We start from the raw sequence: 24,324 nt of genomic DNA, 5'->3' as shown, positions 1-24,324 counted from the left end.
TTAAGCAAATCAGCGATTTTAAGAGTCACATTGTCCAGCCAGGAACATACTATACAACAGGCCATTTTTCTCAAAGGGTTAATGGAAGTGAGAGGACTACAGTCTCCTGTCACATGTCCTGTTGAGAAGAGTGAGTCATTAGCAGAGCTCTGGGTCACTCTGAGGTGGGAGGGATTCCATTGCATAGCCCTCTGTGCTAAGTGTCTCTTGATCACGTACCTCTCTCTCAGGGTGGCAGACTATAGCAGCTCTACCCTTACATCCTGGGAGGATATCTTTCCCCCAAAATAGACTCTTTATGGCAGAGATTGGTGATGCAAGTTGTGAAGATACTTTAAGATGTGTGTATTTTGCCCTTTTTTTAAGGAGAGGTTTTAAGGCAGCAGTAAGCAGCAGTCTACTGGAGTCAGTAGAGTAAACAGCTTGTAAGGACTTGGAATTCATTTTTTTAAAGTTGGAACAATAGAAGCAGCCTGGATGGGTGTGATCCAGCTCTCATAAAACTGGGATTTTCAGTTTTATTGGTTTCAGTAGCAGTTGTTGCTAGGAGCTCAGCAGGGTTAGAAGCTGCAGTAAATCTCTCCTAGCTACCACACTCTCTCTGAATTTTCTCTTGATTTTTTTTCCCCTCCTGGGCTGCTGGAATTGCATGTGAGACTATCTGTGTCTGAATTTGTCTTTTACTAAGGGATGTTTATGTAATGTTACTGTGTTGGAATAATTAATTAGTAATAGTAACTGCATTTAATAGGTTTTCAAAATAAGTTTTCCGATAGAATTAAGTTATTCCAAGTTACAGAGTAATAGAGTCATAGAGATGTACAGCATGGAAACAGACCCTTCAGTCCAACTCATCCATGCCAATCAGATATCCCAACCTAAACTAGTCCGATTTGCCAGCACTTGGCCAATATCCCTCCAAACCCTTCCCTATTCATATATCCATCCAGATCCTTTTTTAAGTATTGCTGTTGTACCAGCCTCCACCACTTCCTCTGGTAGCTCATTCCATACACGTACCACTCTCTGCGTGAAAAAGTTGCCCCTTAAGTCTCTTTTATATATTTCCCCTCCCACCCTAAACCACCATCAAGTTCTGGATTGCCCCACCCCAGAGAAAAGACCTTGTCTATTTATCCTATCCATGCCTCTCATGATTTTATAAACCCCTATGAGGTCACCCCTCAGCCTCCGATGCTCCAGGGAAAACAGCCCCAGCCTGTTCAGCCTCTCCCTGTAGCTCAAATCCTCCAACCCTGGCAACATCCTTGCAAATCTTTTCTGAACCCTTTCAAGTTTCACAACATCCTTCCGATAGGAACGAGACCAGAATTGCTTGCAATATTCCAACAGTGGCCTAGCCAATGTCCTGTACAGCCACAACATGATCTCTCAACTCCTGTAGTCAATATTCTGACTGACAAAGGAAAGTATACCAAACACCACCTCCACTATCCTATTTACCTGTGACTCTACTTTCAAGGAGCTATGAACCTGCACTCCAAGGTCTCTTTGTTCAGCAAAACTCCTAGGACCTTACCATTAAGTGTATAAATCCTGCTCTGATTAGCTTTCCCAAAATGTAGCACCTCACATCTGAATTAAACTCCAACAGCCACCTCTCAGCCCATTGGCCCATCTGATCAAGATTCCATTGTTTTCTGAGGTAACCCTCTTTGCTGTCCACTGCACCTCCAATTTTGGTTTCATCTGCAAAATTACTAACTATACCTTCTATGTTCACATCCAAATCATTTATGTAAATGATGAAAAGTAGTGGACCCAGCACCAATCCTTGTGGCACTCCACTGGTCACAGGCCTCCAATCTGAAAAACAACTTTCCACCACCACCCTCTGTCTTCTATCTTAAAGCTAGTTCTGTATCCAAATGGCACGTTCTCCTTGTATACCATGAGATCTAACCTTGCTAATCAGTCTCCTATGGGGAACCTTGTTGAACGCCTTACTGAAGTCCATATAGATCATGTCCACCGCTCTGCCCTCATCAATCTTCTTTGTTACTTTTTCAGAAAAACTCAATCAAGTTTGTGAGACATGATTTCCCACACACAAAGCCATGTTTCTGCAGGAGGTCACTGTACACATTGGAACCAACAACATGTTGCCTGATCTGGAAGGCAGGTCTTATGATGAAAGGCTGAGAGACTTGGGTCTTTTCTCATTGGAAAGAAGAAGGCTAAGGGGGAATTTGATAGAGACATACAAGATGATCAGAGGATTAGATAGGGTAGACAGAGAAAGACGTTTTCCTAGGATGATGACGTCAGCTTGTACAAGAGGGCATAACTACAAATTGAGGGGTGATAGATTTAAGACTGATGTCAGAGGCAGGTTCTTTATGCAGAGAGTGGTAAGGGTGAGGAATGCCCTACCTGCTAAGGAAGTCAACTCAGCCACATTAGGGAGATTTAAACAATCCTTAGATAAGCTCATGGATGATTTTGGGATAGTGTAGGGGGACGAGCTGAGAAAAGTCCACAGGTCGGCGCAACATCGAGGGCCGAAGGACCTGTTCTACGCTGTATTGTTCTGTAAGAAGGGAAAAAGATGAGATTCTGTTGGGAGAATGTAGAGAGTTAGGCAGGAATTTAAAAAGGAGGCCCTCGAGGGTAGTAATATCTGGATTACTCCCAGTGCTATGAGCTAGTGAGGGTAGGAATAGGAGGGTAGAGCAGATAGAGGAAAGAGATCAATCTGACACTGTACAGTTGAGTATCTGCTGCCATTATCCTTCTAAACAGGGGTCATCAGTTTGAAAGGTCTGTCTAAAGACCCTGTCTGCAGTGTGTCTTGTAGATAGTACACACAGCTGCTACTGAACCTCTGTGGTGGAGAGATTGACACTACATCCACAGACATCCAATCAAGTGGGCTGCTTTCTCCTGGATGGTGTCAATCTTTTTGAGTGTTGTTGGAGCTGCACCCATCCAGGGCAGTGGGGAGTATTCCATCACACTGCGGACTTGTGCCTGTTCAATGGTGGGCAGGGTTCAGAGAGTCAGGAGGTGAGTTACTCACCACAGTATTCCGAACCTCTGACTTACTGTTGTAGCCACTGTGTTTATGTAGCGAGTCCAGTTGAGTTTCTGGTCACTGGTAACCCGTGGGTGTTGATATTGGGAGATTCAGTGATACTTATGCAATTGAATGTAAATGCGCAGTGGTTAGATTGTCTCTTATTGGTGATGGTCGTAGCCTGGCATTTGTGGTGCAAATGTAACTTGCCACTTGTCAGCCCAAGCCTGGATATTGTTCAGATCTTGTTGCATTCAAACAGCCAAGTCAGTAGGAATGTAAGAGTCCACATGATGGAGAAATTCTGTGGAGAGATATAACTGTATACCCCGAGTGTAAATAGTTTGGTTTTGTTCCAGGTGAGAGAGACACTTGCTGCAGAGACTGGTCTCACTGTCCGAGTTGTACAAGTTTGGTTTCAAAATCAAAGAGCCAAGGTGAGAGCCCTTTTCTCGCAATTTCCTTTTACCGTACCCCCACTATCCTGCGATTTGTTGAATCTGTGATGGGCGGACCTGCCAGCAATATCAAAGCAATCTTTTGCCACACAGAGGGTGAAATCAGGCATCATGTATCAATTGTGGCAGCACAATGCCAGGTGACTGTCTGTGTGGAATTTGCACATTTTTCCTGTGTCTGTGTGGGTTTCCTCCAGGTGCTCCGGTCCAAAGATGTGCAGGTCAGGTGAATTGACCATGGGAAATTACCCATTGTGTCCAGGGATGTGCAGGGTAGGTTGGTTAGCCATGGGAAATGCAGCATTGCAGGGGTAGAGTAAGGTCTGGGTGGGATTCTGTTCAGAAGGTCAGTGTGAAACAGCCAAATGGGCCTGCTTACACACTGTAGGGATCCTCTGACTCTATTAATCTTCCGTTTGGGTCAGAAGGTTGTGAATTCAAATTGCGCGTTAGGGCAGAGAGAGGGCTGGACTGCAGGAGGCGCTGTCCTTGGGCTGGGAGGTTATGTGAGATCCTCAGGCGAATGAGAAAAGAAATTCCATGAAGGTTTTATTGGAGATAAACAGGGCAGTGCATGTTGGTGTCTGAGTCCATTGTTATTACACAAACGATAAAACGAGAAATCAAAATAATCTGCTCATTTATCCCTCCGCTGTTCGTGGGGTCTTGCTATTCATGTATTCATAGAATCCCTACAGTGTGGAAACAGGCCATTCAGCCCAACAAGTCCACACCGACCTTCCAAAGACTAACCCACCCAGACCCATCCCCCTATCCTATTACTATTTACCCAATACAAATGCACCTAACCTACACATCCCTGAACACTGTGGGCAATTTAGCATGGCCAATTCACCTAACCTGCACATCTTTGGAATGTGGGAGGAAACCCACACAGACATGGGGAGAATGTGCAACCTCCACATAGACAGTTGCCCGAGGCTAGAATCAAACCCAAGTCCTTGGTGCTGTGAGGCAGCAGTGCTAACCACCAAGCCACCATGTGCTGCTTTCTGATATCCCAGCAGTGACTACACCGCCAAGGGTCACCTCACTGGTTGCCAAGCAACTTTGGTCTTCCTGAATGGAGCCACATAAATGAAAACTTGGTATTAGTCATAGAATCATACAACACAGAAACAGACTCTTCAGTCCAACTAGTCCATGCCAACCAGGTTTCCCAAATTAATCTAGTCCTATTTGTCTGCATTTGGCACATATCCCTCCAAACCGTTCCCATCCATGTAACTGTCCAACGTTAGAACCGTCCACTACCATTTCCTCTGCAGTTCATTCCGCACACACCAAAAGTTGCCCCTCAGGTTCCTTTCATATCTTTCCCCTCTCACCTTAAACCTATGCCCTCTAGTTTTGGACTCCCCCACCCCAGGGAAAAGACCTTGTCTATTTACTCTATCCATACCCCTCATGGTTTTATAAACCTCCATCAGGTCGCTCCTCAGCCTCCGATGCTCCAGGTACAAATATCTCAGCCTATCCAGCTTCTCCTGATAATTGAAACCCTCCAGTCTCGGAATATCCTTGTAAATCTTTTCTGCACCCCCTTTCCAATTTAATACCATCCTATCTATAGCAAGGCGACTGCGCAGTGGAGGCCTTCATCAAATACCGAGAGGTACTCTAAATGTGGCTTTAGCAATGTCTTGTACAGCTGTAATTTGATCTCCCAACTCCTTTTACTCAACGTTCTGACAAATGAAGACAAGTGTGCCAAATACCACCTTCACCATCCTACCTGCCAAAACCCTTCCAAGGAGCTATGTACCTGCACCTCTAGGTCTCTCTGTACAACAACACTCCCCAGGGCCCTGGCATTTAGAATTTCAAAGTGGAGGTTTGCGGCCCCCCTACCCTGTTAAAATCAATGTCAATTTTGACAGGGGCCTCTACTGCCAGGTGTGCAGAGCAGCTGCCTGTTTTAAAAAAGGCACAAATGCACCTTTTAATGTGGAAAATGGAGTCTGGGGACACAAATGTGGGGCGCTCCCTTGATGGGTATTAAACACCTGTCCCTAGGATATCAGCCTGTCTTCCTGGACCAGTAATCCATTGGCTAGGCCACCAAAAGCAGAATAGTTCCAGTTGCAGAGGTAGGAGCCAGGAGGCTCAAGTTCAAATCCCACCAGCTCCAGAAGAATAAATTCCATCCCAGAACAGGTTGACAAGGCAAATGTCAAAGTGTTCCAGTTTGGTTTACCTTTGCTTTGTGTTTTGACCCTGTCCAGATGAAGAAGCTAGCCCGTAGGCAGCAGCAGCAGGAACAGGAGGAGCTGAGCTGCCAGAGGATGGGCAGTCGGCGGAATGCCAATCGAGGAATGAGGCAGCTTCCCCAAAACAGCGAAGGTGAGCAACTGTGACGGGGGGCTCAGCAAACAAACTGAGCACCGGGTGGGCAAAGCAGCGTGGGGCAGCGAGCTGCTGCTGGGGCTGTGCACGAGAGGTTTACTAGAATGGGATCAGGAACGAGTGACCCGACCATCATGTGTTTGGGGGGGATGTTGGGGTGCGAGAGCAGCTGGAGTCCCTCTCAACACACAGGAGGTGAACAAAGGACATGTGAGAGGGTACTGCAGAATCACATTTGTTACAATGTGGAAAGGGGGTCATTCAGCCCATAGTGTCGATGTTGCTGGTTCAACGAAAGAGCAATTCTCGAAGTGCCATTCCCCTACATTCTACTTGAAAACTTGTAGATCATTCCTTAACAAGAAACACACTAAATCTCTGGGAATGCCCTGACTGGATCAGTGTCCACCCCACTCTCAGACAGCACACTGGATCAGTGTCCACCCCACTCTCAGACAGCACACTGGATCAGTGTCCACCCCACTCTCAGGTAGCACACTGGATCAGTGTCCACCCCACTCTCAGGCAACACACTGGATCAGTGTACACCCCACTCTCAGGCAGCACACTGGATCAGTGTCCACCCCACTCTCAGGTAGCACACTGGATCAGTGTCCACCCCACTCTCAGGCAACACACTGGATCAGTGTCCACCCCACTCTCAGTTAGCACACTGGATCAGTGTCCACCCCACTCTCAGACAGCACACTGGATCAGTGTACACCCCACTCTCAGGCAGCACATTGGATCAGTGTCCAGCTCACTCTCAGGCAGCACATTGGGTCAGTGTCCACCCCACTCTCAGACAGCACACTGGATCAGTGTCCACCCCACTCTCAGGCAGCACACTGGATCAGTGTCCACCCCACTCTCAGGTAGCACACTGGATCAGTGTCCACCCCACTCTCAGGTAGCACACTGGATCAGTGTCCACCCCACTCTCAGGCAGCACACTGGATCAGTGTCCACACCACTCTCAGGCAGCACACTGGATCAGTGTCCACCCCACTCTCAGACAGCACACTGGATCAGTGTCCATCCCACTCTCAGACAGCACACTGGATCAGTGTCAATCCCACTCTCAGGCAGCACATTGGATCAGTGTCCAGCTCACTCTCAGGCAGCACATTGGATCAGTGTCCACCCCACTCTCAGACAGCACACTGGATCAGTGTCCACCCCACTCTCAGACAGCACACTGGATCAGTGTCCACCCCACTCTCAGGCAGCACACTGGATCAGTGTCCACCCCACTCTCAGGCAGCACATTGGATCAGTGTCCAGCTCACTCTCAGGCAGCACATTGGGTCAGTGTCCACCCCACTCTCAGACAGCACACTGGATCAGTGTCCACCCCACTCTCAGGCAGCACACTGGATCAGTGTCCACCTGACCCGCAGACAGTACAATGGATCAGTGTCCACCCGACTCTCAGACAGTACACTGGATCAGTGTCCACCCCACTCTCAGGCAGCACACTGGATCAGTGTCCACCTGACCCGCAGACAGCACACTGGATCAGTGTCCACCTGACTCTCAGGAAACACACTGGATCAGTGTCCACCTCACCCCACTCTCAGGTCGCGCAGTGGATCAGTGTCCACCCCACTGTCATGGTAGCACACTGGATCAGTGTCCACTTCACTCACAGGCAGCACACTGGATAAGTATCCACCCCACTCTCGGGCAGCACACTGGATCAGTATCCACCCAACTTTCAGGTAGCACACTGGATCAGTGTCTACCTGACTCTCAAACAGCACACTGGATCAGTGTCCACTTCACTCTCAGGCAGCACACTGGATAAGTATCCACCCCACTCTCGGGCAGCACACTGGATCAGTATCCACCCCACTCTCAGGCAGCACACTGGATCAGTGTACACCCCACTCTCAGTCAGCACAGTGGGTCAGTGTCCACCCCACGCTCTTATAGCACACTGGATCAGTGTAAACACCACACTCAGGCAGCACACTGGATCAGTGTACACCCCACTCTCAGGTAGCACACTGGGTCAGTGTCGACCCTACGCTGTTATAGCACACTGGATCAGTGTGCACCCCACTCTCAGGTAGCACACTGGATCAGTGTCCACCCCACTCTCAGGCAACACACTGGATCAGTGTCCACCCCACTCTCAGGCAGCAAACTGGATCAGTGTCCACCCCACTCTCAGGCAGCACACTGGATTAGTATTCACCCCACTCTCGGGCAGCACACTGGATCAGTGTCCACCACAATCTCGGGTAGCACACTGGATCAGTGTACACCCCACTCTCAGGCAGCACACTGGATCAGTGTTCACCACACTCTCAATTAGCTCACTGGATCAGTGTCTTCCCCACTCTCAGGCAGCACACTGGATCAGTGTCCACCCCACTCTCAGGCTGTACATTGAATCAGTGTCCACTCCACTCTCAGGCAGCACACTGGATTAGTATTCACCCCACTCTCGGGCAGCACACTGAATCAGTGTCCACCCCACTCTCAGGTAGCGCAATGCATCAGTGTCCACCTCACTGTCAGGCAGCACATTGGATCAGTGTCCACCGCAAGTTCTGATTACACACTGGGTCAGTGTCCACCCCACTCTCAGGTAGCACACTGGATCAGTGTCCACCCCATTCTCAGACAGCACACTCAATTAGTGTCCACCCCACTCTCAGACAGCACACTGGATCAGTGTCCACCAGATTCTCAGGCAGCACACTGGATCAGTGTACTCCTCACTCTCAGGCAGCACACTAGATCAGTGTCCACCCCGCTCTCAGGCAGCACAGTGGGTCAGTGTCCACCCCACTCTCAGACAACACACTGGATCAGTGTCCACCAGATTCTCAGGCAGCACACTGGATCAGTGTCCACCCAACTCTCAGGCAGCACAGTGGGTCAGTGTCCACCCCACTCTCAGACAGCAAACTCGATTAGTGTTCACCACACTCTCAATTAGCTCACTGGATCAGTGTCTTCTCCACTCTCAGGCAGCACACTGGAGCAGTGTCCACCCCACTCTCAGGCTGGACATTGATTCAGTGTCCACCCCACTCTCAGGCAGCACACTGCGTCAGTCTCCACCCCACGCTCTGATTGCACACTGGATCAGTGTCCACCACACTCTCAGGCTGTACATTGAATCAGTGTCCACCCCACTTACGGGCAGCACACTGGATCAGTGTCCACCCCACTCTCAGGCAGCACAGTGGGTCAGTGTACACCCCACTCTCAGGCAGCACACTGGATCAGTGACCACCAGATTCTCAGGCAGCACACTGGATCAGTGTCCACCCCACTCTCAGGCAGCACAGTGGGTCAGTGTACACCCCACTCTCAGGCAGCACAGTGGGTCAGTGTAAACCCCACTCTCAGTCAGCACACTGGATCAGTGATCACCACACTCTCAATTAGCTCACTGGATCAGTGTCTTCGCCACTCTCAGGCAGCACACTGGATCAGTGTCCACCCCACTCTCAGGCTGTACATTGAATCAGTGTCCACTCCACTCTCGGGCAGCTCACTGGATCAGTGTCTTCGCCACTCTCAGGCAGCACATTGGATCAGTGTCCACCCCACTCTCAGGCAGCACACTGCGTCAGTCTCCACCCCACGCTCTGATTGCGAACTGGATCAGTGTCCACCATATTCTCAGGCTTTACATTGAATCAGTGTCCACCCCACTCTCGGGCAGCACACTGGATCAGTGTCCACCCCACTCTCAGGCAGCACACTGGATCAGTGTCCACCCCACTCTCAGGCAGCACACTGGATTAGTATTCACCCCACTCTCGGGCAGCACACTGAATCAGTGTCCACCCCACTCTCAGGTAGCGCAATGCATCAGTGTCCACCTCACTGTCAGGCAGCACATTGGATCAGTGTCGACCCCAAGTTCTGATTACACACTGGGTCAGTGTCCATCCCACTCTCAGGTAGCACACTGGATCAGTGTACTCCTCACTCTCAGGCAGCACACTGGGTCAGTGTCCACCCCACTCTCAGGCAGCACAGTGGGTCAGTGTCCACCCCACTCTCAGACAGCACACTGGATCAGTGTCCACCAGATTCTCAGGCAGCACACTGGATCAGTGTCCACCCCACTCTCAGGCAGCACAGTGGGTCAGTGTCCACCAAACTCTCAAACAGCACACTCGATTAGTGTTCACCACACTCTCAATTAGCTCACTGGTTGAGTGTCTTCTCCACTCTCAGGCAGCACACTGGATCAATGTCCACCCCAAGCTCTGATTACACACTGGGTCAGTGTCCACCCCACTCTCAGGCAGCACACTGGATCAGTGTACTCCTCACTCTCAGGCAGCACACTGGATCAGTGACCACCAGATTCTAGGCAGCACACAGGATCAGTGTCCACTCCACTCTCAGGCAGCACACTGGGTCAGTGTCCACCCCACTCTCAAGCAGCACATTGGATCAGTGTCCACCCCACGCGCTGATTGCACACTGGATCAGTGTCCACTCCACTCTCAGGCAGCACACTGGTTTAGTATTCACCCAACTCGCGGGCAGCACACTGAATCAGTATCCACCCCACTCTCAGGCAGAACACTGGATCAGTATACACCCCACTCTAAGGCAGTACACTGGATCAGTGTCCACCCACGCTCTGATTGCACACTGGATCAGTGTTCACCACACTCTCCGGCAGCACCATGGGTCAGTGTCCACCCCACGCTCTTATAGCACACTGGATCTGTGTCCATCCCACTCTCAGACTGCACACTGGGTCAGTGTCCACCCCACTCTCAGACAGCACACTCGATTAGTGTCCACCCCACTCTCAGACAGCACACTGGGTCAGAGTCCACCCCACTCTCAAGCAGCACATTGGATCAGTGTCCACCCCACTCTCAGGCAGAACACTAGATCAGTATACACCCCACTCTGAGGCAGCACACTGGATCAGTGTCCACCCACGCTCTGATTGCAAACTGGATCAGTGTTCACCACACTCTCCGGCAGCACACTGGGTCAGTGTCCACACCATGCTCTGATTGCACACTGGATCAGTGTCCACTCCACTCTCAGCCAGCACACTGGATCAGTGTCCACCACACTCTCGGGAAGCACACTGGATCAGTGTCCACCCCATTCTCAGGCAGTACACTGGATCAGTGTCCACTCCAATCTCAGGCAGCACACTGGATCAGTGTCCACCCCACTCTCAGGCAGAACACTGGATCAGTGTCCACTCCAATCTCAGGCAGCACACTGGATCAGTGTCCACCCACGCTCTGATTGCACACTGGATCAGTGTTCACCACACTCTCCGGCAGCACACTGGGTCAGTGTCCACCACAAGCTCTTATAGCACACTGGATCAGTATCCACCACACTCTCAGGTCGCACACTGAATCAGTGTCCACCCCACTCAGACAGCACACTGGATCAGTGTCCACCCCACTCTCAGGCAGCACACTGGATTAGTATTCACCCCACTCTCGGGCAGCACACTGAATCAGTATCCACCCCACTCTCAGGCAGAACACTGGATCAGTATACACCCCACTCTAAGGCAGCACACTGGATCAGTGTCCACCCACGCTCTGATTGCACACTGGATCAGTGTTCACCACACTCTCCGGCAGCACACTGGATCAGTGTTCACCACACTCTCAGACAGCACACTGGATCAGTGTCCACTCCACTCTCAGGCAGCACACTGGATCAGTGTCCATCACACTCTCAGGCAGCACAGTGGGTCAGTGTCCACCAAACTCTCAGACAGCACACTCGATTAGTGTTCACCACACTCTCAATTAGCTCACTGGTTCAGTGTCTTCTCCACTCTCAGGCAGCACACTGGATCAGTGTCCACCACACTCTCCGGCAGCACACTGGGTCAGTGTCCACCCCACGCTCTGATTGCACACTGGATCAGTGTCCACCCCACTCTCCGGCAGCACACTGGGTCAGTGTCCACCCCACGCTCTTATAGCACACTGGACCAGTGTCCACCCCACTCTCAGGTCGCACACTGGATCAGTGTCCACCCCACTCTCAGGCAGCACACTGGATCAGTGTCCACCACACTCTCAGGCAGCACATTGGATCAGTGGACACCCCACTCTCAGGCAGCACACTGGAACAGTGTCCACCTCACCCCACTCTCACTTCGCACAGTGGATCAGTGTCCACCCCACTCTCAGGCTGCACATTGGATCAGTGTCCACCCCACTCTCAGAAAGCAGAATGGGTCAGTGTCCACCCCACTCTCAGACAGCACACTCGATTAGTGTCCACCCCACTCTCAGACAGCACACTGGGTCAGTGTCCACCCCACTCTCAAGCAGCACATTGGATCAGTGTCCACCCCACGCTCTGATTGCACACTGGATCAGTGTCCACTCCACTCTCAGGCAGCACACTGGATCAGTGTCCACCCCACTCTCAGGCAGCACACTGGTTTAGTATTCACCCCACTAACGGGCAGCACACTGAATCAGTATCCGCCCCACTGTCAGGCAGAACACCGGATCAGTATACACCCCACTCTCAGGTAGCACACTGGATCAGTGTACTCCTCACTCTCAGGCAGCACAGTGGGTCAGTGTCCACCCCACTCTAAGGCAGCACACTGGATCAGTGTACACCTCAGTCTCAGGCAGCACACTGGGTCAGTGTACACCCGACTCTCAGGTAGCACACTGCGTCAGTGTCCACCCCACTCTCGGGCAGCACACTGGATCAGTGTCCACGCCACTCTCGGGCAGCACAGTGGATTAGTGTCCACCCCACTCTCAGGTAATACACTGGATCAGTGTCCACCCCACTCTCAGGCAGCACACTGGATCAGTGTCCACCCCACTCTCAGGCAGTACACTGGATCAGTGTACACCCCACTCTCAGGCAGCACACTGGATCAGTGTACACCCCACTCTCAGGCAGAACACTGGATCAGTATACATCCCACACTAAGGCAGCACACTGGATCAGTGTCCACCCACGCTCTGATTGCACACTGGATCAGTGTTCACCACACTCTCCGGCAGCACACTGGGTCCACCCCACTCTCAGGTAATACACTGGATCAGTGTCCACCCCACTCTCAGGCAGTACACTGGATCAGTGTTCACCACACTCTCCGGCAGCACACTGGGTCAGTGTCCACCCCACGCTCTTATCGCACACTGGATCAGTGTCCACCCCACTCTCAGGTCACACACTGGATCAGTGTCCATGCCACTCTCGGGCAGCACAATGGATCAGTGTCCACCCCACTCTCAGGTAATACACTGGATCAGTGTTCACCACACTCTCAGGCAGTACACTGTATCAGTGTACACCCCACTCTCAGGCAGCACACTGGATCAGTGTCCACCCCACTCTCAGGCAGAACACTGGATCAGTATACACCCCACACTAAGGCAGCACACTGGATCAGTGTCCACCCACGCTCTGATTGCACACTGGATTAGTGTCACCCCCACTCTCAGGCAGCACACTGGATTAGTGTCACCCCCACTCTCAGGCAGCACACTAGATCAGTGTCTACCCCACTCTCAGGCAGCACACTGGATCAGTGTCCACCCCACTCTCAGGCAGCACACTGGATCATTGTCCACCCCACTCTGAGGCAGCACATTGGATCAGTGTACACCCCACTCTCAGACAGCACACTGGATCAGTGTCCATCCCACACTCAGATAGCTCACTGGATCAGTGTCCACCTCACCCCACTCTCAGGCAGCACACTGGATCAGTGTCCACCTCACCCCACTCTCAGGTCGCACAGTGGATCAGTGTCCACCCCACTCTCAGGCTGCACATTGGATCAGTGTCCACTCCACTCTCAGAAAGCACAATGGGTCAGTGTCCACCCCACTCTCAGACAGCACACTGGGTCAGTGTCCACCCCACTCTCAGGTAGCACACTCAATTAGTGTCCACCCCACTCTCAGACAGCACACTGGGTCCGTGTCCACCCCACTCTCAAGCAGCAGACTGGCTCAGTGCCCATTTCACTTTCAGCCAGCACACTGGGTCAGTGTCCACCCCACTCTCAGGCAGCACACTGGATCAGTGTCTACCCCACTCTCAGGCAGCACACTGGATCAGTGTCCACCCCACTCTCAGACAGCACACTGGGTCCGTGTCCACCCCACTCTCAAGCAGCAGACTGGCTCAGTGCCCATTTCACTCTCAGGCAGCACACTGGATCAGTGTCCACCCCACTCTCAGGTAATACACTGGATCAGTGTTCACCACACTCTCAGGCAGCACAATGGATTAGTGTCACCCCCACTCTCAGGCAGCACACTGGATTAGTGTCACCCCCACTCTCAGGCAGCACACTGGATCAGTGTCTACCCCACTCTCAGGCAGCACACTGGATCAGTGTCCACCCCACTCTCAGGCAGCACACTGGATCAGTGTCCACCCCACTCTCAGGCAGCACACTGGATCAGTGTCCACCCCACTCTCAGGCAGCACACTGGATCAGTGTCCACCCCACTCTCACGCAGCACATTGGATCAGTCTACATCCCACTCTCAGACAGCACACTGGATCAGTGTCCATCCCACACTCAGATAGCTCACTGGATCAGTGTCCACCTCACCCCACTCTCAGGTAGCACACTGGATCAGTGTCCACCTCACCCCACTCTCAGGCAGCACACTGGATCAGTGTCCACCTCACCCCACTCTCAGGTCGCACAGTGGATCAGTGTCCACCCCACTCTCAGGTAATACACTGGATCAGTGTCCACCCCACTCTCAGGCAGCACACTGGATCAGTGTCCACCCCACTCTCAGGCAGTACACTGGATCAGTGTACACCCCACTCTCAGGCAGCACACTGGATCAGTGTACACCCCACTCTCGGACAGCACACTGGATCATTGTCCACCCCACTCTCAGGTAGCACACTGGATCAGTGTACACCCCACTCTCAGGCAGCACACTGGATCAGTGTACACCCCACTCTCGGACAGCACACTGGATCAATGTCCACCTCACTCTCAGGTAGCACACTGGATCAGTGTCTACCTCACCCCACTCTCAGGCCGCACTGGATCAGTGACCACCTCACCCCACTCTCAGGCAGCACATTGGATCAGTGTCCACCCCACTCTCAGGCAGCACACTGGATCAGTGTCTACCCCACTCTCAGGCAGCACACTGGATCAGTGTCCACCCCACTCTCAGGCAGCACACTGGATCAGTGTCCACCCCACTCTCAGGCAGCACACTGGATCAGTGTCCACCCCACTCTCACGCAGCACATTGGATCAGTCTACATCCCACTCTCAGACAGCACACTGGATCAGTGTCCATCCCACACTCAGATAGCTCACTGGATCAGTGTCCACCTCACCCCACTCTCAGGTAGCACACTGGATTAGTGTCACCCCCACTCTCAGGCAGCACACTGGATTAGTGTCACCCCCACTCTCAGGCAGCACACTGGATCAGTGTCTACCCCACTCTCAGGCAGCACACTGGATCAGTGTCCACCCCACTCTCAGGCAGCACACTGGATCAGTGTCCACCCCACTCTCAGGCAGCACACTGGATCAGTGTCCACCCCACTCTCAGGCAGCACACTGGATCAGTGTCCACCCCACTCTCACGCAGCACATTGGATCAGTCTACATCCCACTCTCAGACAGCACACTGGATCAGTGTCCATCCCACACTCAGATAGCTCACTGGATCAGTGTCCACCTCACCCCACTCTCAGGTAGCACACTGGATCAGTGTCCACCTCACCCCACTCTCAGGCAGCACACTGGATCAGTGTCCACCTCACCCCACTCTCAGGTCGCACAGTGGATCAGTGTCCACCCCACTCTCAGGCTGCACATTGGATCAGTGTCCACTCCACTCTCAGAAAGCACAATGGGTCAGTGTCCACCCCACTCTCAGACAGCACACTGGGTCAGTGTCCACCCCACTCTCAGGTAGCACACTCAATTAGGGTCCACCCCACTCTCAGACAGCACACTGGGTCCGTGTCCACCCCACTCTCAAGCAGCAGACTGGCTCAGTGCCCATTTCACTTTCAGCCAGCACACTGGGTCAGTGTTCACCACACTCTCAGCCTGCATATTGAATCAGTGTCCACCCCACTCTCGGGCAGCACACTGGATCAGTATTCACCCCACTCTCAGTTAATACACTGGATCAGTGTCCACCCCACTCTCAGGCAGCACACTGGATCAGTGTACACCTCACTCTCAGGCAGTACACTGGATCAGTGTCCACCCCACTCTCAGGCAACACAGTGGGTCAGTGTCCACCCCACTCTCAGACAGCACACTGGATCAGTGTCCAACACACTCTCAGACAGCACACTGGGTCAGTGTCCACCCCCTCTCAGGCAGCACACTGGATCAGTGTACACCACACGCTCTTATACCACTCTGGATCAGTGTACACCTCAGTCTCAGGCAGCACACTGGGTCAGTGTCCACCCGACTCTCAGGTAGCACACTGCGTCAGTGTCCACCCCACTCTCGGGCAGCACACTGGATCAGTGTCCACCCCACTCTCGGGCAGCACAATGGATCAGTGTCCACCCCACTCTCAGGTAATACACTGGATCAGTGTCCACCCCACTCTCAGGCAGCACACTGGATCAGTGTCCACCCACTCTCAGGCAGTACACTGGATCAGTGTACACCCCACTCTCAGGCAGCACACTGGATCAGTGTACACCCCACTCTCGGACAGCACACTGGATCAATGTCCACCTCACTCTCAGGTAGCACACTGGATCAGTGTCTACCTCACCCCACTCTCAGGCCGCACTGGATCAGTGACCACCTCACCCCACTCTCAGGCAGCACATTGGATCAGTGTCCACCCCACTCTCAGGCAGCACACTGGATCAGTGTCCACCCCACTCTCTGGCTGCACACTGGGTCAGTGTCCACCACACTGTCAGTCAGCCCACGCTCTGATTGCACACTGGATCAGTGTTCACCGCACTCTGGATCAGTGTACACCTCAGTCTCAGGCAGCACACTGGGTCAGTGTCCACCCGACTCTCAGGTAGCACACTGCGTCAGTGTCCACCCCACTCTCTGGCAGCACACTGGATCAGTGTCCACCCCACTCTCATGCAGAACACTGGATCAGTATACACCCCACTCTCTGGCAGCACACTGGATCAGTGTCCACCCCACTCTCTGGCAGCACACTGGATCAGTGTCCACCCACGCTCTGATTGCACACTGGATCAGTGTTCACCGCACTCTCCGGCAGCACACTGGGTCAGTGTCCACCCCACGTTCTTATCGCACACTGGATCAGTGTCCACCCCACTCTCAGGTAGCACACTGGATCAGTGTCCACTTCACCCCACTCTCAGGCAGCACACTGGATCAGTGTCCACCTCATCCCACTCTCAGGTCGCACAGTGGATCAGTGTCCACCCCACTCTCAGGTCGCACATTGGATCAGTGTCCACTCCACTCTCAGAAAGCCCAATGGGTCAGTGTCCACCCCACTCTCAGACAGCACACTGGGTCAGTGTCCACCCCACTCTCAGGTAGCACACTGGGTCCGTGTCCACCCCACTCTCAAGCAGCAGACTGGCTCAGTGCCCACTTCACCCTCAGGCAGCACACTGGGTCAGTGTTCACCACACTCTCAGGCTGCATATTGAATCAGTGTCCACCCCACTCTCGGGCAGCTCACTGGATCAGTGTCCACCTCACCCCACTCTCAGGTAGCACACTGGATCAGTGTCCATCTCACCCCACTCTCAGACAGCACACTGGATCAGTGTCCACCTCACCCCACTCTCAGGTCGCACAGTGGATCAGTGTCCACCCCACTCTCAGGTCGCACACTGGATCAGTAGTCAGCACACTGGATCAGTGTCCACCCCACTCTCAGGCTGCCCATTGAATCAATATCTACCCCACTCTGGGGCAGCACACTGGATCAGTATTCACCCCACTCTCAGGCAGGACACTGGATCAGTGTCCACCCGACTCTCAGACAGCACACTGGATCAGTGTCCACCCCACTCTCTGGCTGCACACAGGATCAGTGTCCAACCCACTCTCAGGCAGCACACTGGATCAGTGTCCACCCCACTCTCAGACAGCACACTGGATCAGTGTCCACCTCACTCTCTGGCAGCACACTGGATCAGTGTCCACCCCACTCTCAGACATCACACTGGATAAGTGTCCACCCCACTTTCGGGCAGCACACTGGATCAGTGTACACCCCACTCTCAGGTCGCACACTGGGTCATTGTCCACCCCACTCTCGGGTAGCACACTGGATCAGTGTCCACCACAATCTCGGGTAGCACACTGGATCAGTGTACACCCCACTCTCAGGCACCACACTGGGTCAGTGTACACCCCACTCTCAGGCAGCACACTGGGTCAGTGTTCACCCCAATCTCAGTCAGCACACTCAATTAGTGTCCACCACAATCTCGGGTAGCACACTGGATCAGTGTCCACCACACTCTCAGGCAGCACACTGGGTCAGTGTCCACCCCACTCTCAGGCTATACATTGAATCAGTGTCCACCCCACTCTCAGACAGCACACTGGATCAGTGTCCACCCCACTCTCGGGCAGCACACTGGATCAGTGTCCACCCCACTCTCGGGAAGCACACTGGATCAGTGTCCACCCCACTCTCAGGTCGCACACTGGGTCATTGTCCACCCCACTCTCAGGCTATACATTGAATCAGTGTCCACCCCACTCTCAGACAGCACACTGGATCAGTGTCCACCCCACTCTCGGGCAGCACACTGGATCAGTGTCCACCCCACTCTCGGGAAGCACACTGGATCAGTGTCCACCCCACTCTCAGGTCGCACACTGGGTCATTGTCCACCCCACTCTCAGGAAGCACACAGGATCAGTGTCCACCACAATCTCAGGCTATATATTGAATCAGTGTCCACCCCACTCTTGGGCAGCCACTGGATCAGTGTCCACCCCAAGCTCTGATTACACACTGGGTCAGTGTCCACCCCACTCTCAGGTAGCACACTGTATCAGTGTACTCCTCACTCTCAGGCAGCACACTGGATCAGTGTCCACCCCACTCTCAGGCAGCACAGTGGGTCAGTGTCCATCCCACTCTCAGACAGCACACTCAATTAGTGTCCACCCCACTCTCAGACAGCACACTGGATCAGTGTCCACCAGATTCTCAGGCAGCACACTGGATCAGTGTCCACCCCACTCTCAGGCTGTACATTGAATCAGTGTCCACACCACTCTCAGGCAGCACACTGGATCAGTGTCCACCCCACTCTCAGGCAGCACACTGGATCAGTGTCCACCCCACTCTCAGGCAGCACATTGGATCAGTGTTCAGCACACTATCAATTAGCTCTCTGGATCAGTGTCTACTCCACTCTCAGGCAGCACACTGAGTCAGTGTCCACCCCACTCTCAGGCAGCACACTGGATCAGTGTACACCTCACTCTCAGGCAGCACACTGGATCAGTGTCCACCCCACTCTCAGGCACCACACTGGATCAGTGTCCAACACACTCTCAGACAGCACACTGGGTCAGTGTCCACCCCCTCTCAGGCAGCACACTGGATCAGTGTACACCACACGCTCTTATACCACTCTGGATCAGTGTACACCTCAGTCTCAGGCAGCACACTGGGTCAGTGTCCACCCGACTCTCAGGTAGCACACTGCGTCAGTGTCCACCCCACTCTCGGGCAGCACACTGGATCAGTGTCCACCCCACTCTCGGGCAGCACAATGGATCAGTGTCCACCCCACTCTCAGGTAATACACTGGATCAGTGTCCACCCCACTCTCAGGCAGCACACTGGATCAGTGTCCACCCCACTCTCGGGCAGCACACTGGATCAGTGTCCACCCCACTCTCGGGAAGCACACTGGATCAGTGTCCACCCCACTCTCAGGTCGCACACTGGGTCATTGTCCACCCCACTCTCAGGAAGCACACTGGATCAGTGTCCACCACAATCTCAGGCTATATATTGAATCAGTGTCCACCCCACTCTTGGGCAGCCACTGGATCAGTGTCCACCCCAAGCTCTGATTACACACTGGGTCAGTGTCCACCCCACTCTCAGGTAGCACACTGTATCAGTGTACTCCTCACTCTCAGGCAGCACACTGGATCAGTGTCCACCCCACTCTCAGGCAGCACAGTGGGTCAGTGTCCACCCCACTCTCAGGTAGCACACTGTATCAGTGTACTCCTCACTCTCAGGCAGCACACTGGATCAGTGTCCACCCCACTCTCAGGCAGCACAGTGGGTCAGTGTCCACCCCACTCTCAGACAGCACACTCAATTAGTGTCCACCCCACTCTCAGACAGCACACTGGATCAGTGTCCACCAGATTCTCAGGCAGCACACTGGATCAGTGTCCACCCCACTCTCGGGCAGCACAATGGATCAGTGTCCACCCCACTCTCAGGTAATACACTGGATCAGTGTCCACCCCACTCTCAGGCAGTACACTGGATCAGTGTACACCCCACTCTCAGGCAGCACACTGGATCAGTGTGCACCCCACTCTCAGACCGCACACTGGATCATTGTCCACCCCACTCTCAGGTAGCGCACTGGATCAGTGTCCACCCCACTCTCAGGCAGCACACTGGTTCAGTGACCACCTCACCCCACTCTCAGGCAGCACACTGCATCAGTGTCCACCCCACTCTCAGGTCGCACAGTGGATCAGTGTCCACCCCACTCTCAGGCTGCACACTGGGTCAGTGTCCACCCCACTTTCGGGCAGCACACTGGATCAGTGTCCACCCAACTCTCGGGCAGCACAATGGATCAGTGTCCACCCCACTCTCAGGTAATACACTGGATCAGTGTCCACCCCACTCTCAGGCAGCACACTGGATCAGTGTCCACCCCACTCTCAGGCAGTACACTGGATCAGTGTACACCCCACTCTCAGGCAGCACACTGGATCAGTGTACACCCCACTCTCAGACCGCACACTGGATCATTGTCCACCCCACTCTCAGGTAGCGCACTGGATCAGTGTCCACCCCACTCTCAGGCAGCACACTGGTTCAGTGACCACCTCACCCCACTCTCAGGCAGCACACTGCATCAGTGTCCACCCCACTCTCAGGTCGCACAGTGGATCAGTGTCCACCCCAATCTCAGGCAGCACACTGGATCAGTAGTCAGCACACTGGATCAGTGTCCACCCCACTCTCAGGCTGCACACTGGGTCAGTGTCCACCCCACTTTCGGGCAGCACACTGGATCAGTGTCCACCCCACTCTCAGGTCGCACACTGGGTCATTGTCCACCCCACTCTCGGGTAGCACACTGGATCAGTGTCCACCACAATCTCGGGTAGCACACTGGATCAGTGTACACCCCACTCTCAGGCAGCACACTGGGTCAGTGTACACCCCACTCTCAGGCAGCACACTGGGTCAGTGTTCACCCCAATCTCAGTCAGCACACTCAATTAGTGTCCACCACAATCTCGGGTAGCACACTGGATCAGTGTCCACCACACTCTCAGGCAGCACACTGGGTCAGTGTCCACCCCACTCTCAGGCTATACATTGAATCAGTGTCCACCCACTCTCAGAAAGCACACTGGATCAGTGTCCACCCCACTCTCGGGCAGCACACTGGATCAGTGTCCACCCCACTCTCAGGCAGCACACTGGATCAGTGTCCACCACAATATCAGGCTATATATTGAATCAGTGTCCACCCCACTCTTGGGCAGCACACTGGATCAGTGTCCACCGCAAGCTCTGATTACACACTGGGTCAGTGTCCACCCCACTCTCAGGCAGCACAGTGGGTCAGTGTCCACCCCACTCTCAGACAGCACACTCAATTAGTGCCCACCCCACTCTCAGACAGCACACTGGATCAGTGTCCACCCCACTCTCAGGCAGCACACTGGATCAGTGTCCACCCCACTCTCAGGCAGCACACTGCGTCAGTCTCCACCCCACGCTCAGATTGCACAATGGATCTGTGTCCACACCACACTCAGGCAGCACACTGGGTCAGTGTCAACCCCACGCTCTTATAGCACCATGGATCAGTGTCCACCCCACTCTCAGGTAGCACACAAGATCAGTGTACACCACACTCTCAGTCAGCACACTGGCTCAGTGTACACCCCACTCTCAGGCACCACACTGGATCAGTGTCCAGCTTACCCCACTCTCAGGCAGCACACTGGATCAGTGTCCACCCCACTCTCATGCAGCACACTGGATCAGTGTCCACCCCACTCTCAAGCAGCACACTGCATCAGTGTCCACCTCACCCCACTCACAGGCAGCACACTGGATCAGTGTCCACCCCACTCTCAGGCAGCAAACTGGATCAGTGTCCACCCCACTCTCAGATCTCACATTGGATCAGTGCCCACCCCACTCTCAGACAGCACACTGGATCAGTGTCCACCCGACTCTCAGACAGCACACTGGATCAGTGTCCACCCCACTCTCAGGCAGCACACTGCGTCAGTCTCCACCCCACGCTCAGATTGCACAATGGATCTGTGTCCACACCACTCTCAGGCAGCACACTGGGTCAGTGTCCACCTCACCCCACTCACAGGCAGCACACTGGATCAGTGTCCACCCCACTCTCAGGCAGCACACTGGATCAGTGTCCACCCCACTCTCAGATCTCACATTGGATCAGTGCCCACCCCACTCTCAGACAGCACACTGGATCAGTGTCCACCCGACTCTCAGACAGCACACTGGATCAGTGTCCACACCACTCTCAGACAGCACACAGAATCAGTGTCCAATCCACTCTCAGGCGGAACACTGGATCAATGTCCACCCCACTCTTGGGTAGCACACTGGATCAGTGTCCACCCTACTCTTAGGTAGCACACTGGATCAGTATCCACCCCACGCTCTGATTGCACACTGGATCAGTGTCCACCCCACTCTCAGGTCGCACACTGGATCAGTGTCCACCCCACTCTCAGACAGCACACTGGATCAGTGTTCACCACACTCTCAAGCTGCCCATTGAATCAGTATCTACCCCACTATGGGGCAGCACACTGGATCAGTGTCCACCCCACTCTCAGGCAGCACACTGGATCAGTGTCCACCCCACTCTCAGGCAGCTCATTGGATCAGTGTACACCCCACTCTCAGACAGCACACTGGATCAGTGTCCATCCCACACTCAGATAGCACACTGGATCAGTGTCCACCTCACCCCACTCTCAGACAGCACACTGGAACAGTGTCCACCTCACCCCACTCTCAGGTCGCACAGTGGATCAGTGTCCACCCCACTCTCAGGCTGCACATTGGATCAGTGTCCACCCCACTCTCAGAAAGCACAATGGGTCAGTGTCCACCCCAATCTAAGAGAGCACACTGGGTCAGTGTCCACCCCACTCTCAAGCAGCAGACTGGCTCAGTGCCCACTTCAATCTCAGGCAGCACACTGGGTCAGTGTTCACCACACACTCAGGCTGCACATTGAATCAGTGTCCACCCCACTCTCGGGACGTACACTGGATCAGTGTCCACCCCACTCTCAGTTAATACACTGGATCAGTGTCCACCCCACTCTCAAGCAGCACACTGTGTCAGTCTCCACCCCACGCTCTGATTGCACATTGAATCATTGTCCACCCCACTCTCAGGCAGCACACTGGATCAGTGTCCACCCCACTCTCAGGCAGCACACTGGATTAGTATTCACCCCACTCTCGGGCAGCACACTGGTTCAGTGTCCACCCCACTCTCAGGCAGCACACTGGATTAGTATTCACCCCCACTCTCGGGCAGCACACTGGATCAGTGTCCACCCCACTCTCAGGTAGCGCAATGCATCAGTGTCCACCTCACTGTCAGGCAGCACATTGGATCAGTGTCCACCCCAAGCTCTGATTACACACTGGGTCAGTGTCCACCCCACTCTCAGGTAGCACACTGGATCAGTGTACTCCTCACTCTCAGGCAGCACACTGGATCAGTGTCCACCCCACTCTCAGGCAACACAGTGGGTCAGTGTCCACCCCACTCTCAGACAGCACACTCGATTAGTGTCCACCCCACTCTAAGACAGCACACTGGATCAGTGTCCACCAGATTCTCAGGCAGCACACTGGATCAGTGTCCACCCCACTCTCAGGCAGCACAGTGGGTCAGTGTCCACCCCACTCTCAGACAGCACACTCGATTAGTGTCCACCCCACTCTCAGACAGCACACTGTGTCAGTGTCCACCCCACTCTCAAGCAGCACATTGGATCAGTGTCCACCCCACTCTCAGGCAGCACATTGGATCAGTGTCCACCCCACGCTCTGATTGCACACTGGATCAGTGTCCACTCCCCTCTCAGGCAGCACACTGGATCAGTGTCCACCCCACTCTCAGGCAGCACACTGGATCAGTGTCCACCCCACTCTCAGGCAGCACACTGGTTTAGTATTCACCACACTCTCGGGCAGCACACTGAATCAGTATCCACCCCAATCTCAGGCAG

The 24,324-nt window shown here is 53.7% G+C and overlaps 1 protein-coding gene across 1 annotated transcript in view; it reads left to right on the top strand.

Annotated features, from left to right (window-relative positions):
* The window catches only part of LOC148136482 (LIM homeobox transcription factor 1-alpha-like), a 393,292-nt gene that overhangs the window by 236,748 nt on the left and 132,220 nt on the right, over nt 1–24,324 (top strand). Inside the window, exons 5-6 of the mRNA XM_087983350.1 lie at nt 3,397–3,474; nt 5,742–5,859. Of these exons, the coding sequence (XP_087839476.1) occupies nt 3,397–3,474; nt 5,742–5,859 (196 nt within the window). The remainder of the gene's footprint in view (nt 1–3,396; nt 3,475–5,741; nt 5,860–24,324) is intronic.

Source organism: Chiloscyllium plagiosum, unplaced genomic scaffold (assembly GCF_037043375.1).
Source record: "Chiloscyllium plagiosum isolate Xiang-an unplaced genomic scaffold, Cpla_swu_hap1 HiC_scaffold_45, whole genome shotgun sequence".
Lineage (NCBI taxonomy): Eukaryota > Metazoa > Chordata > Chondrichthyes > Orectolobiformes > Hemiscylliidae > Chiloscyllium > Chiloscyllium plagiosum.
Note: the sequence above shows the minus strand (reverse complement) of the source record. Positions and strands in the feature narration are given on the sequence as shown.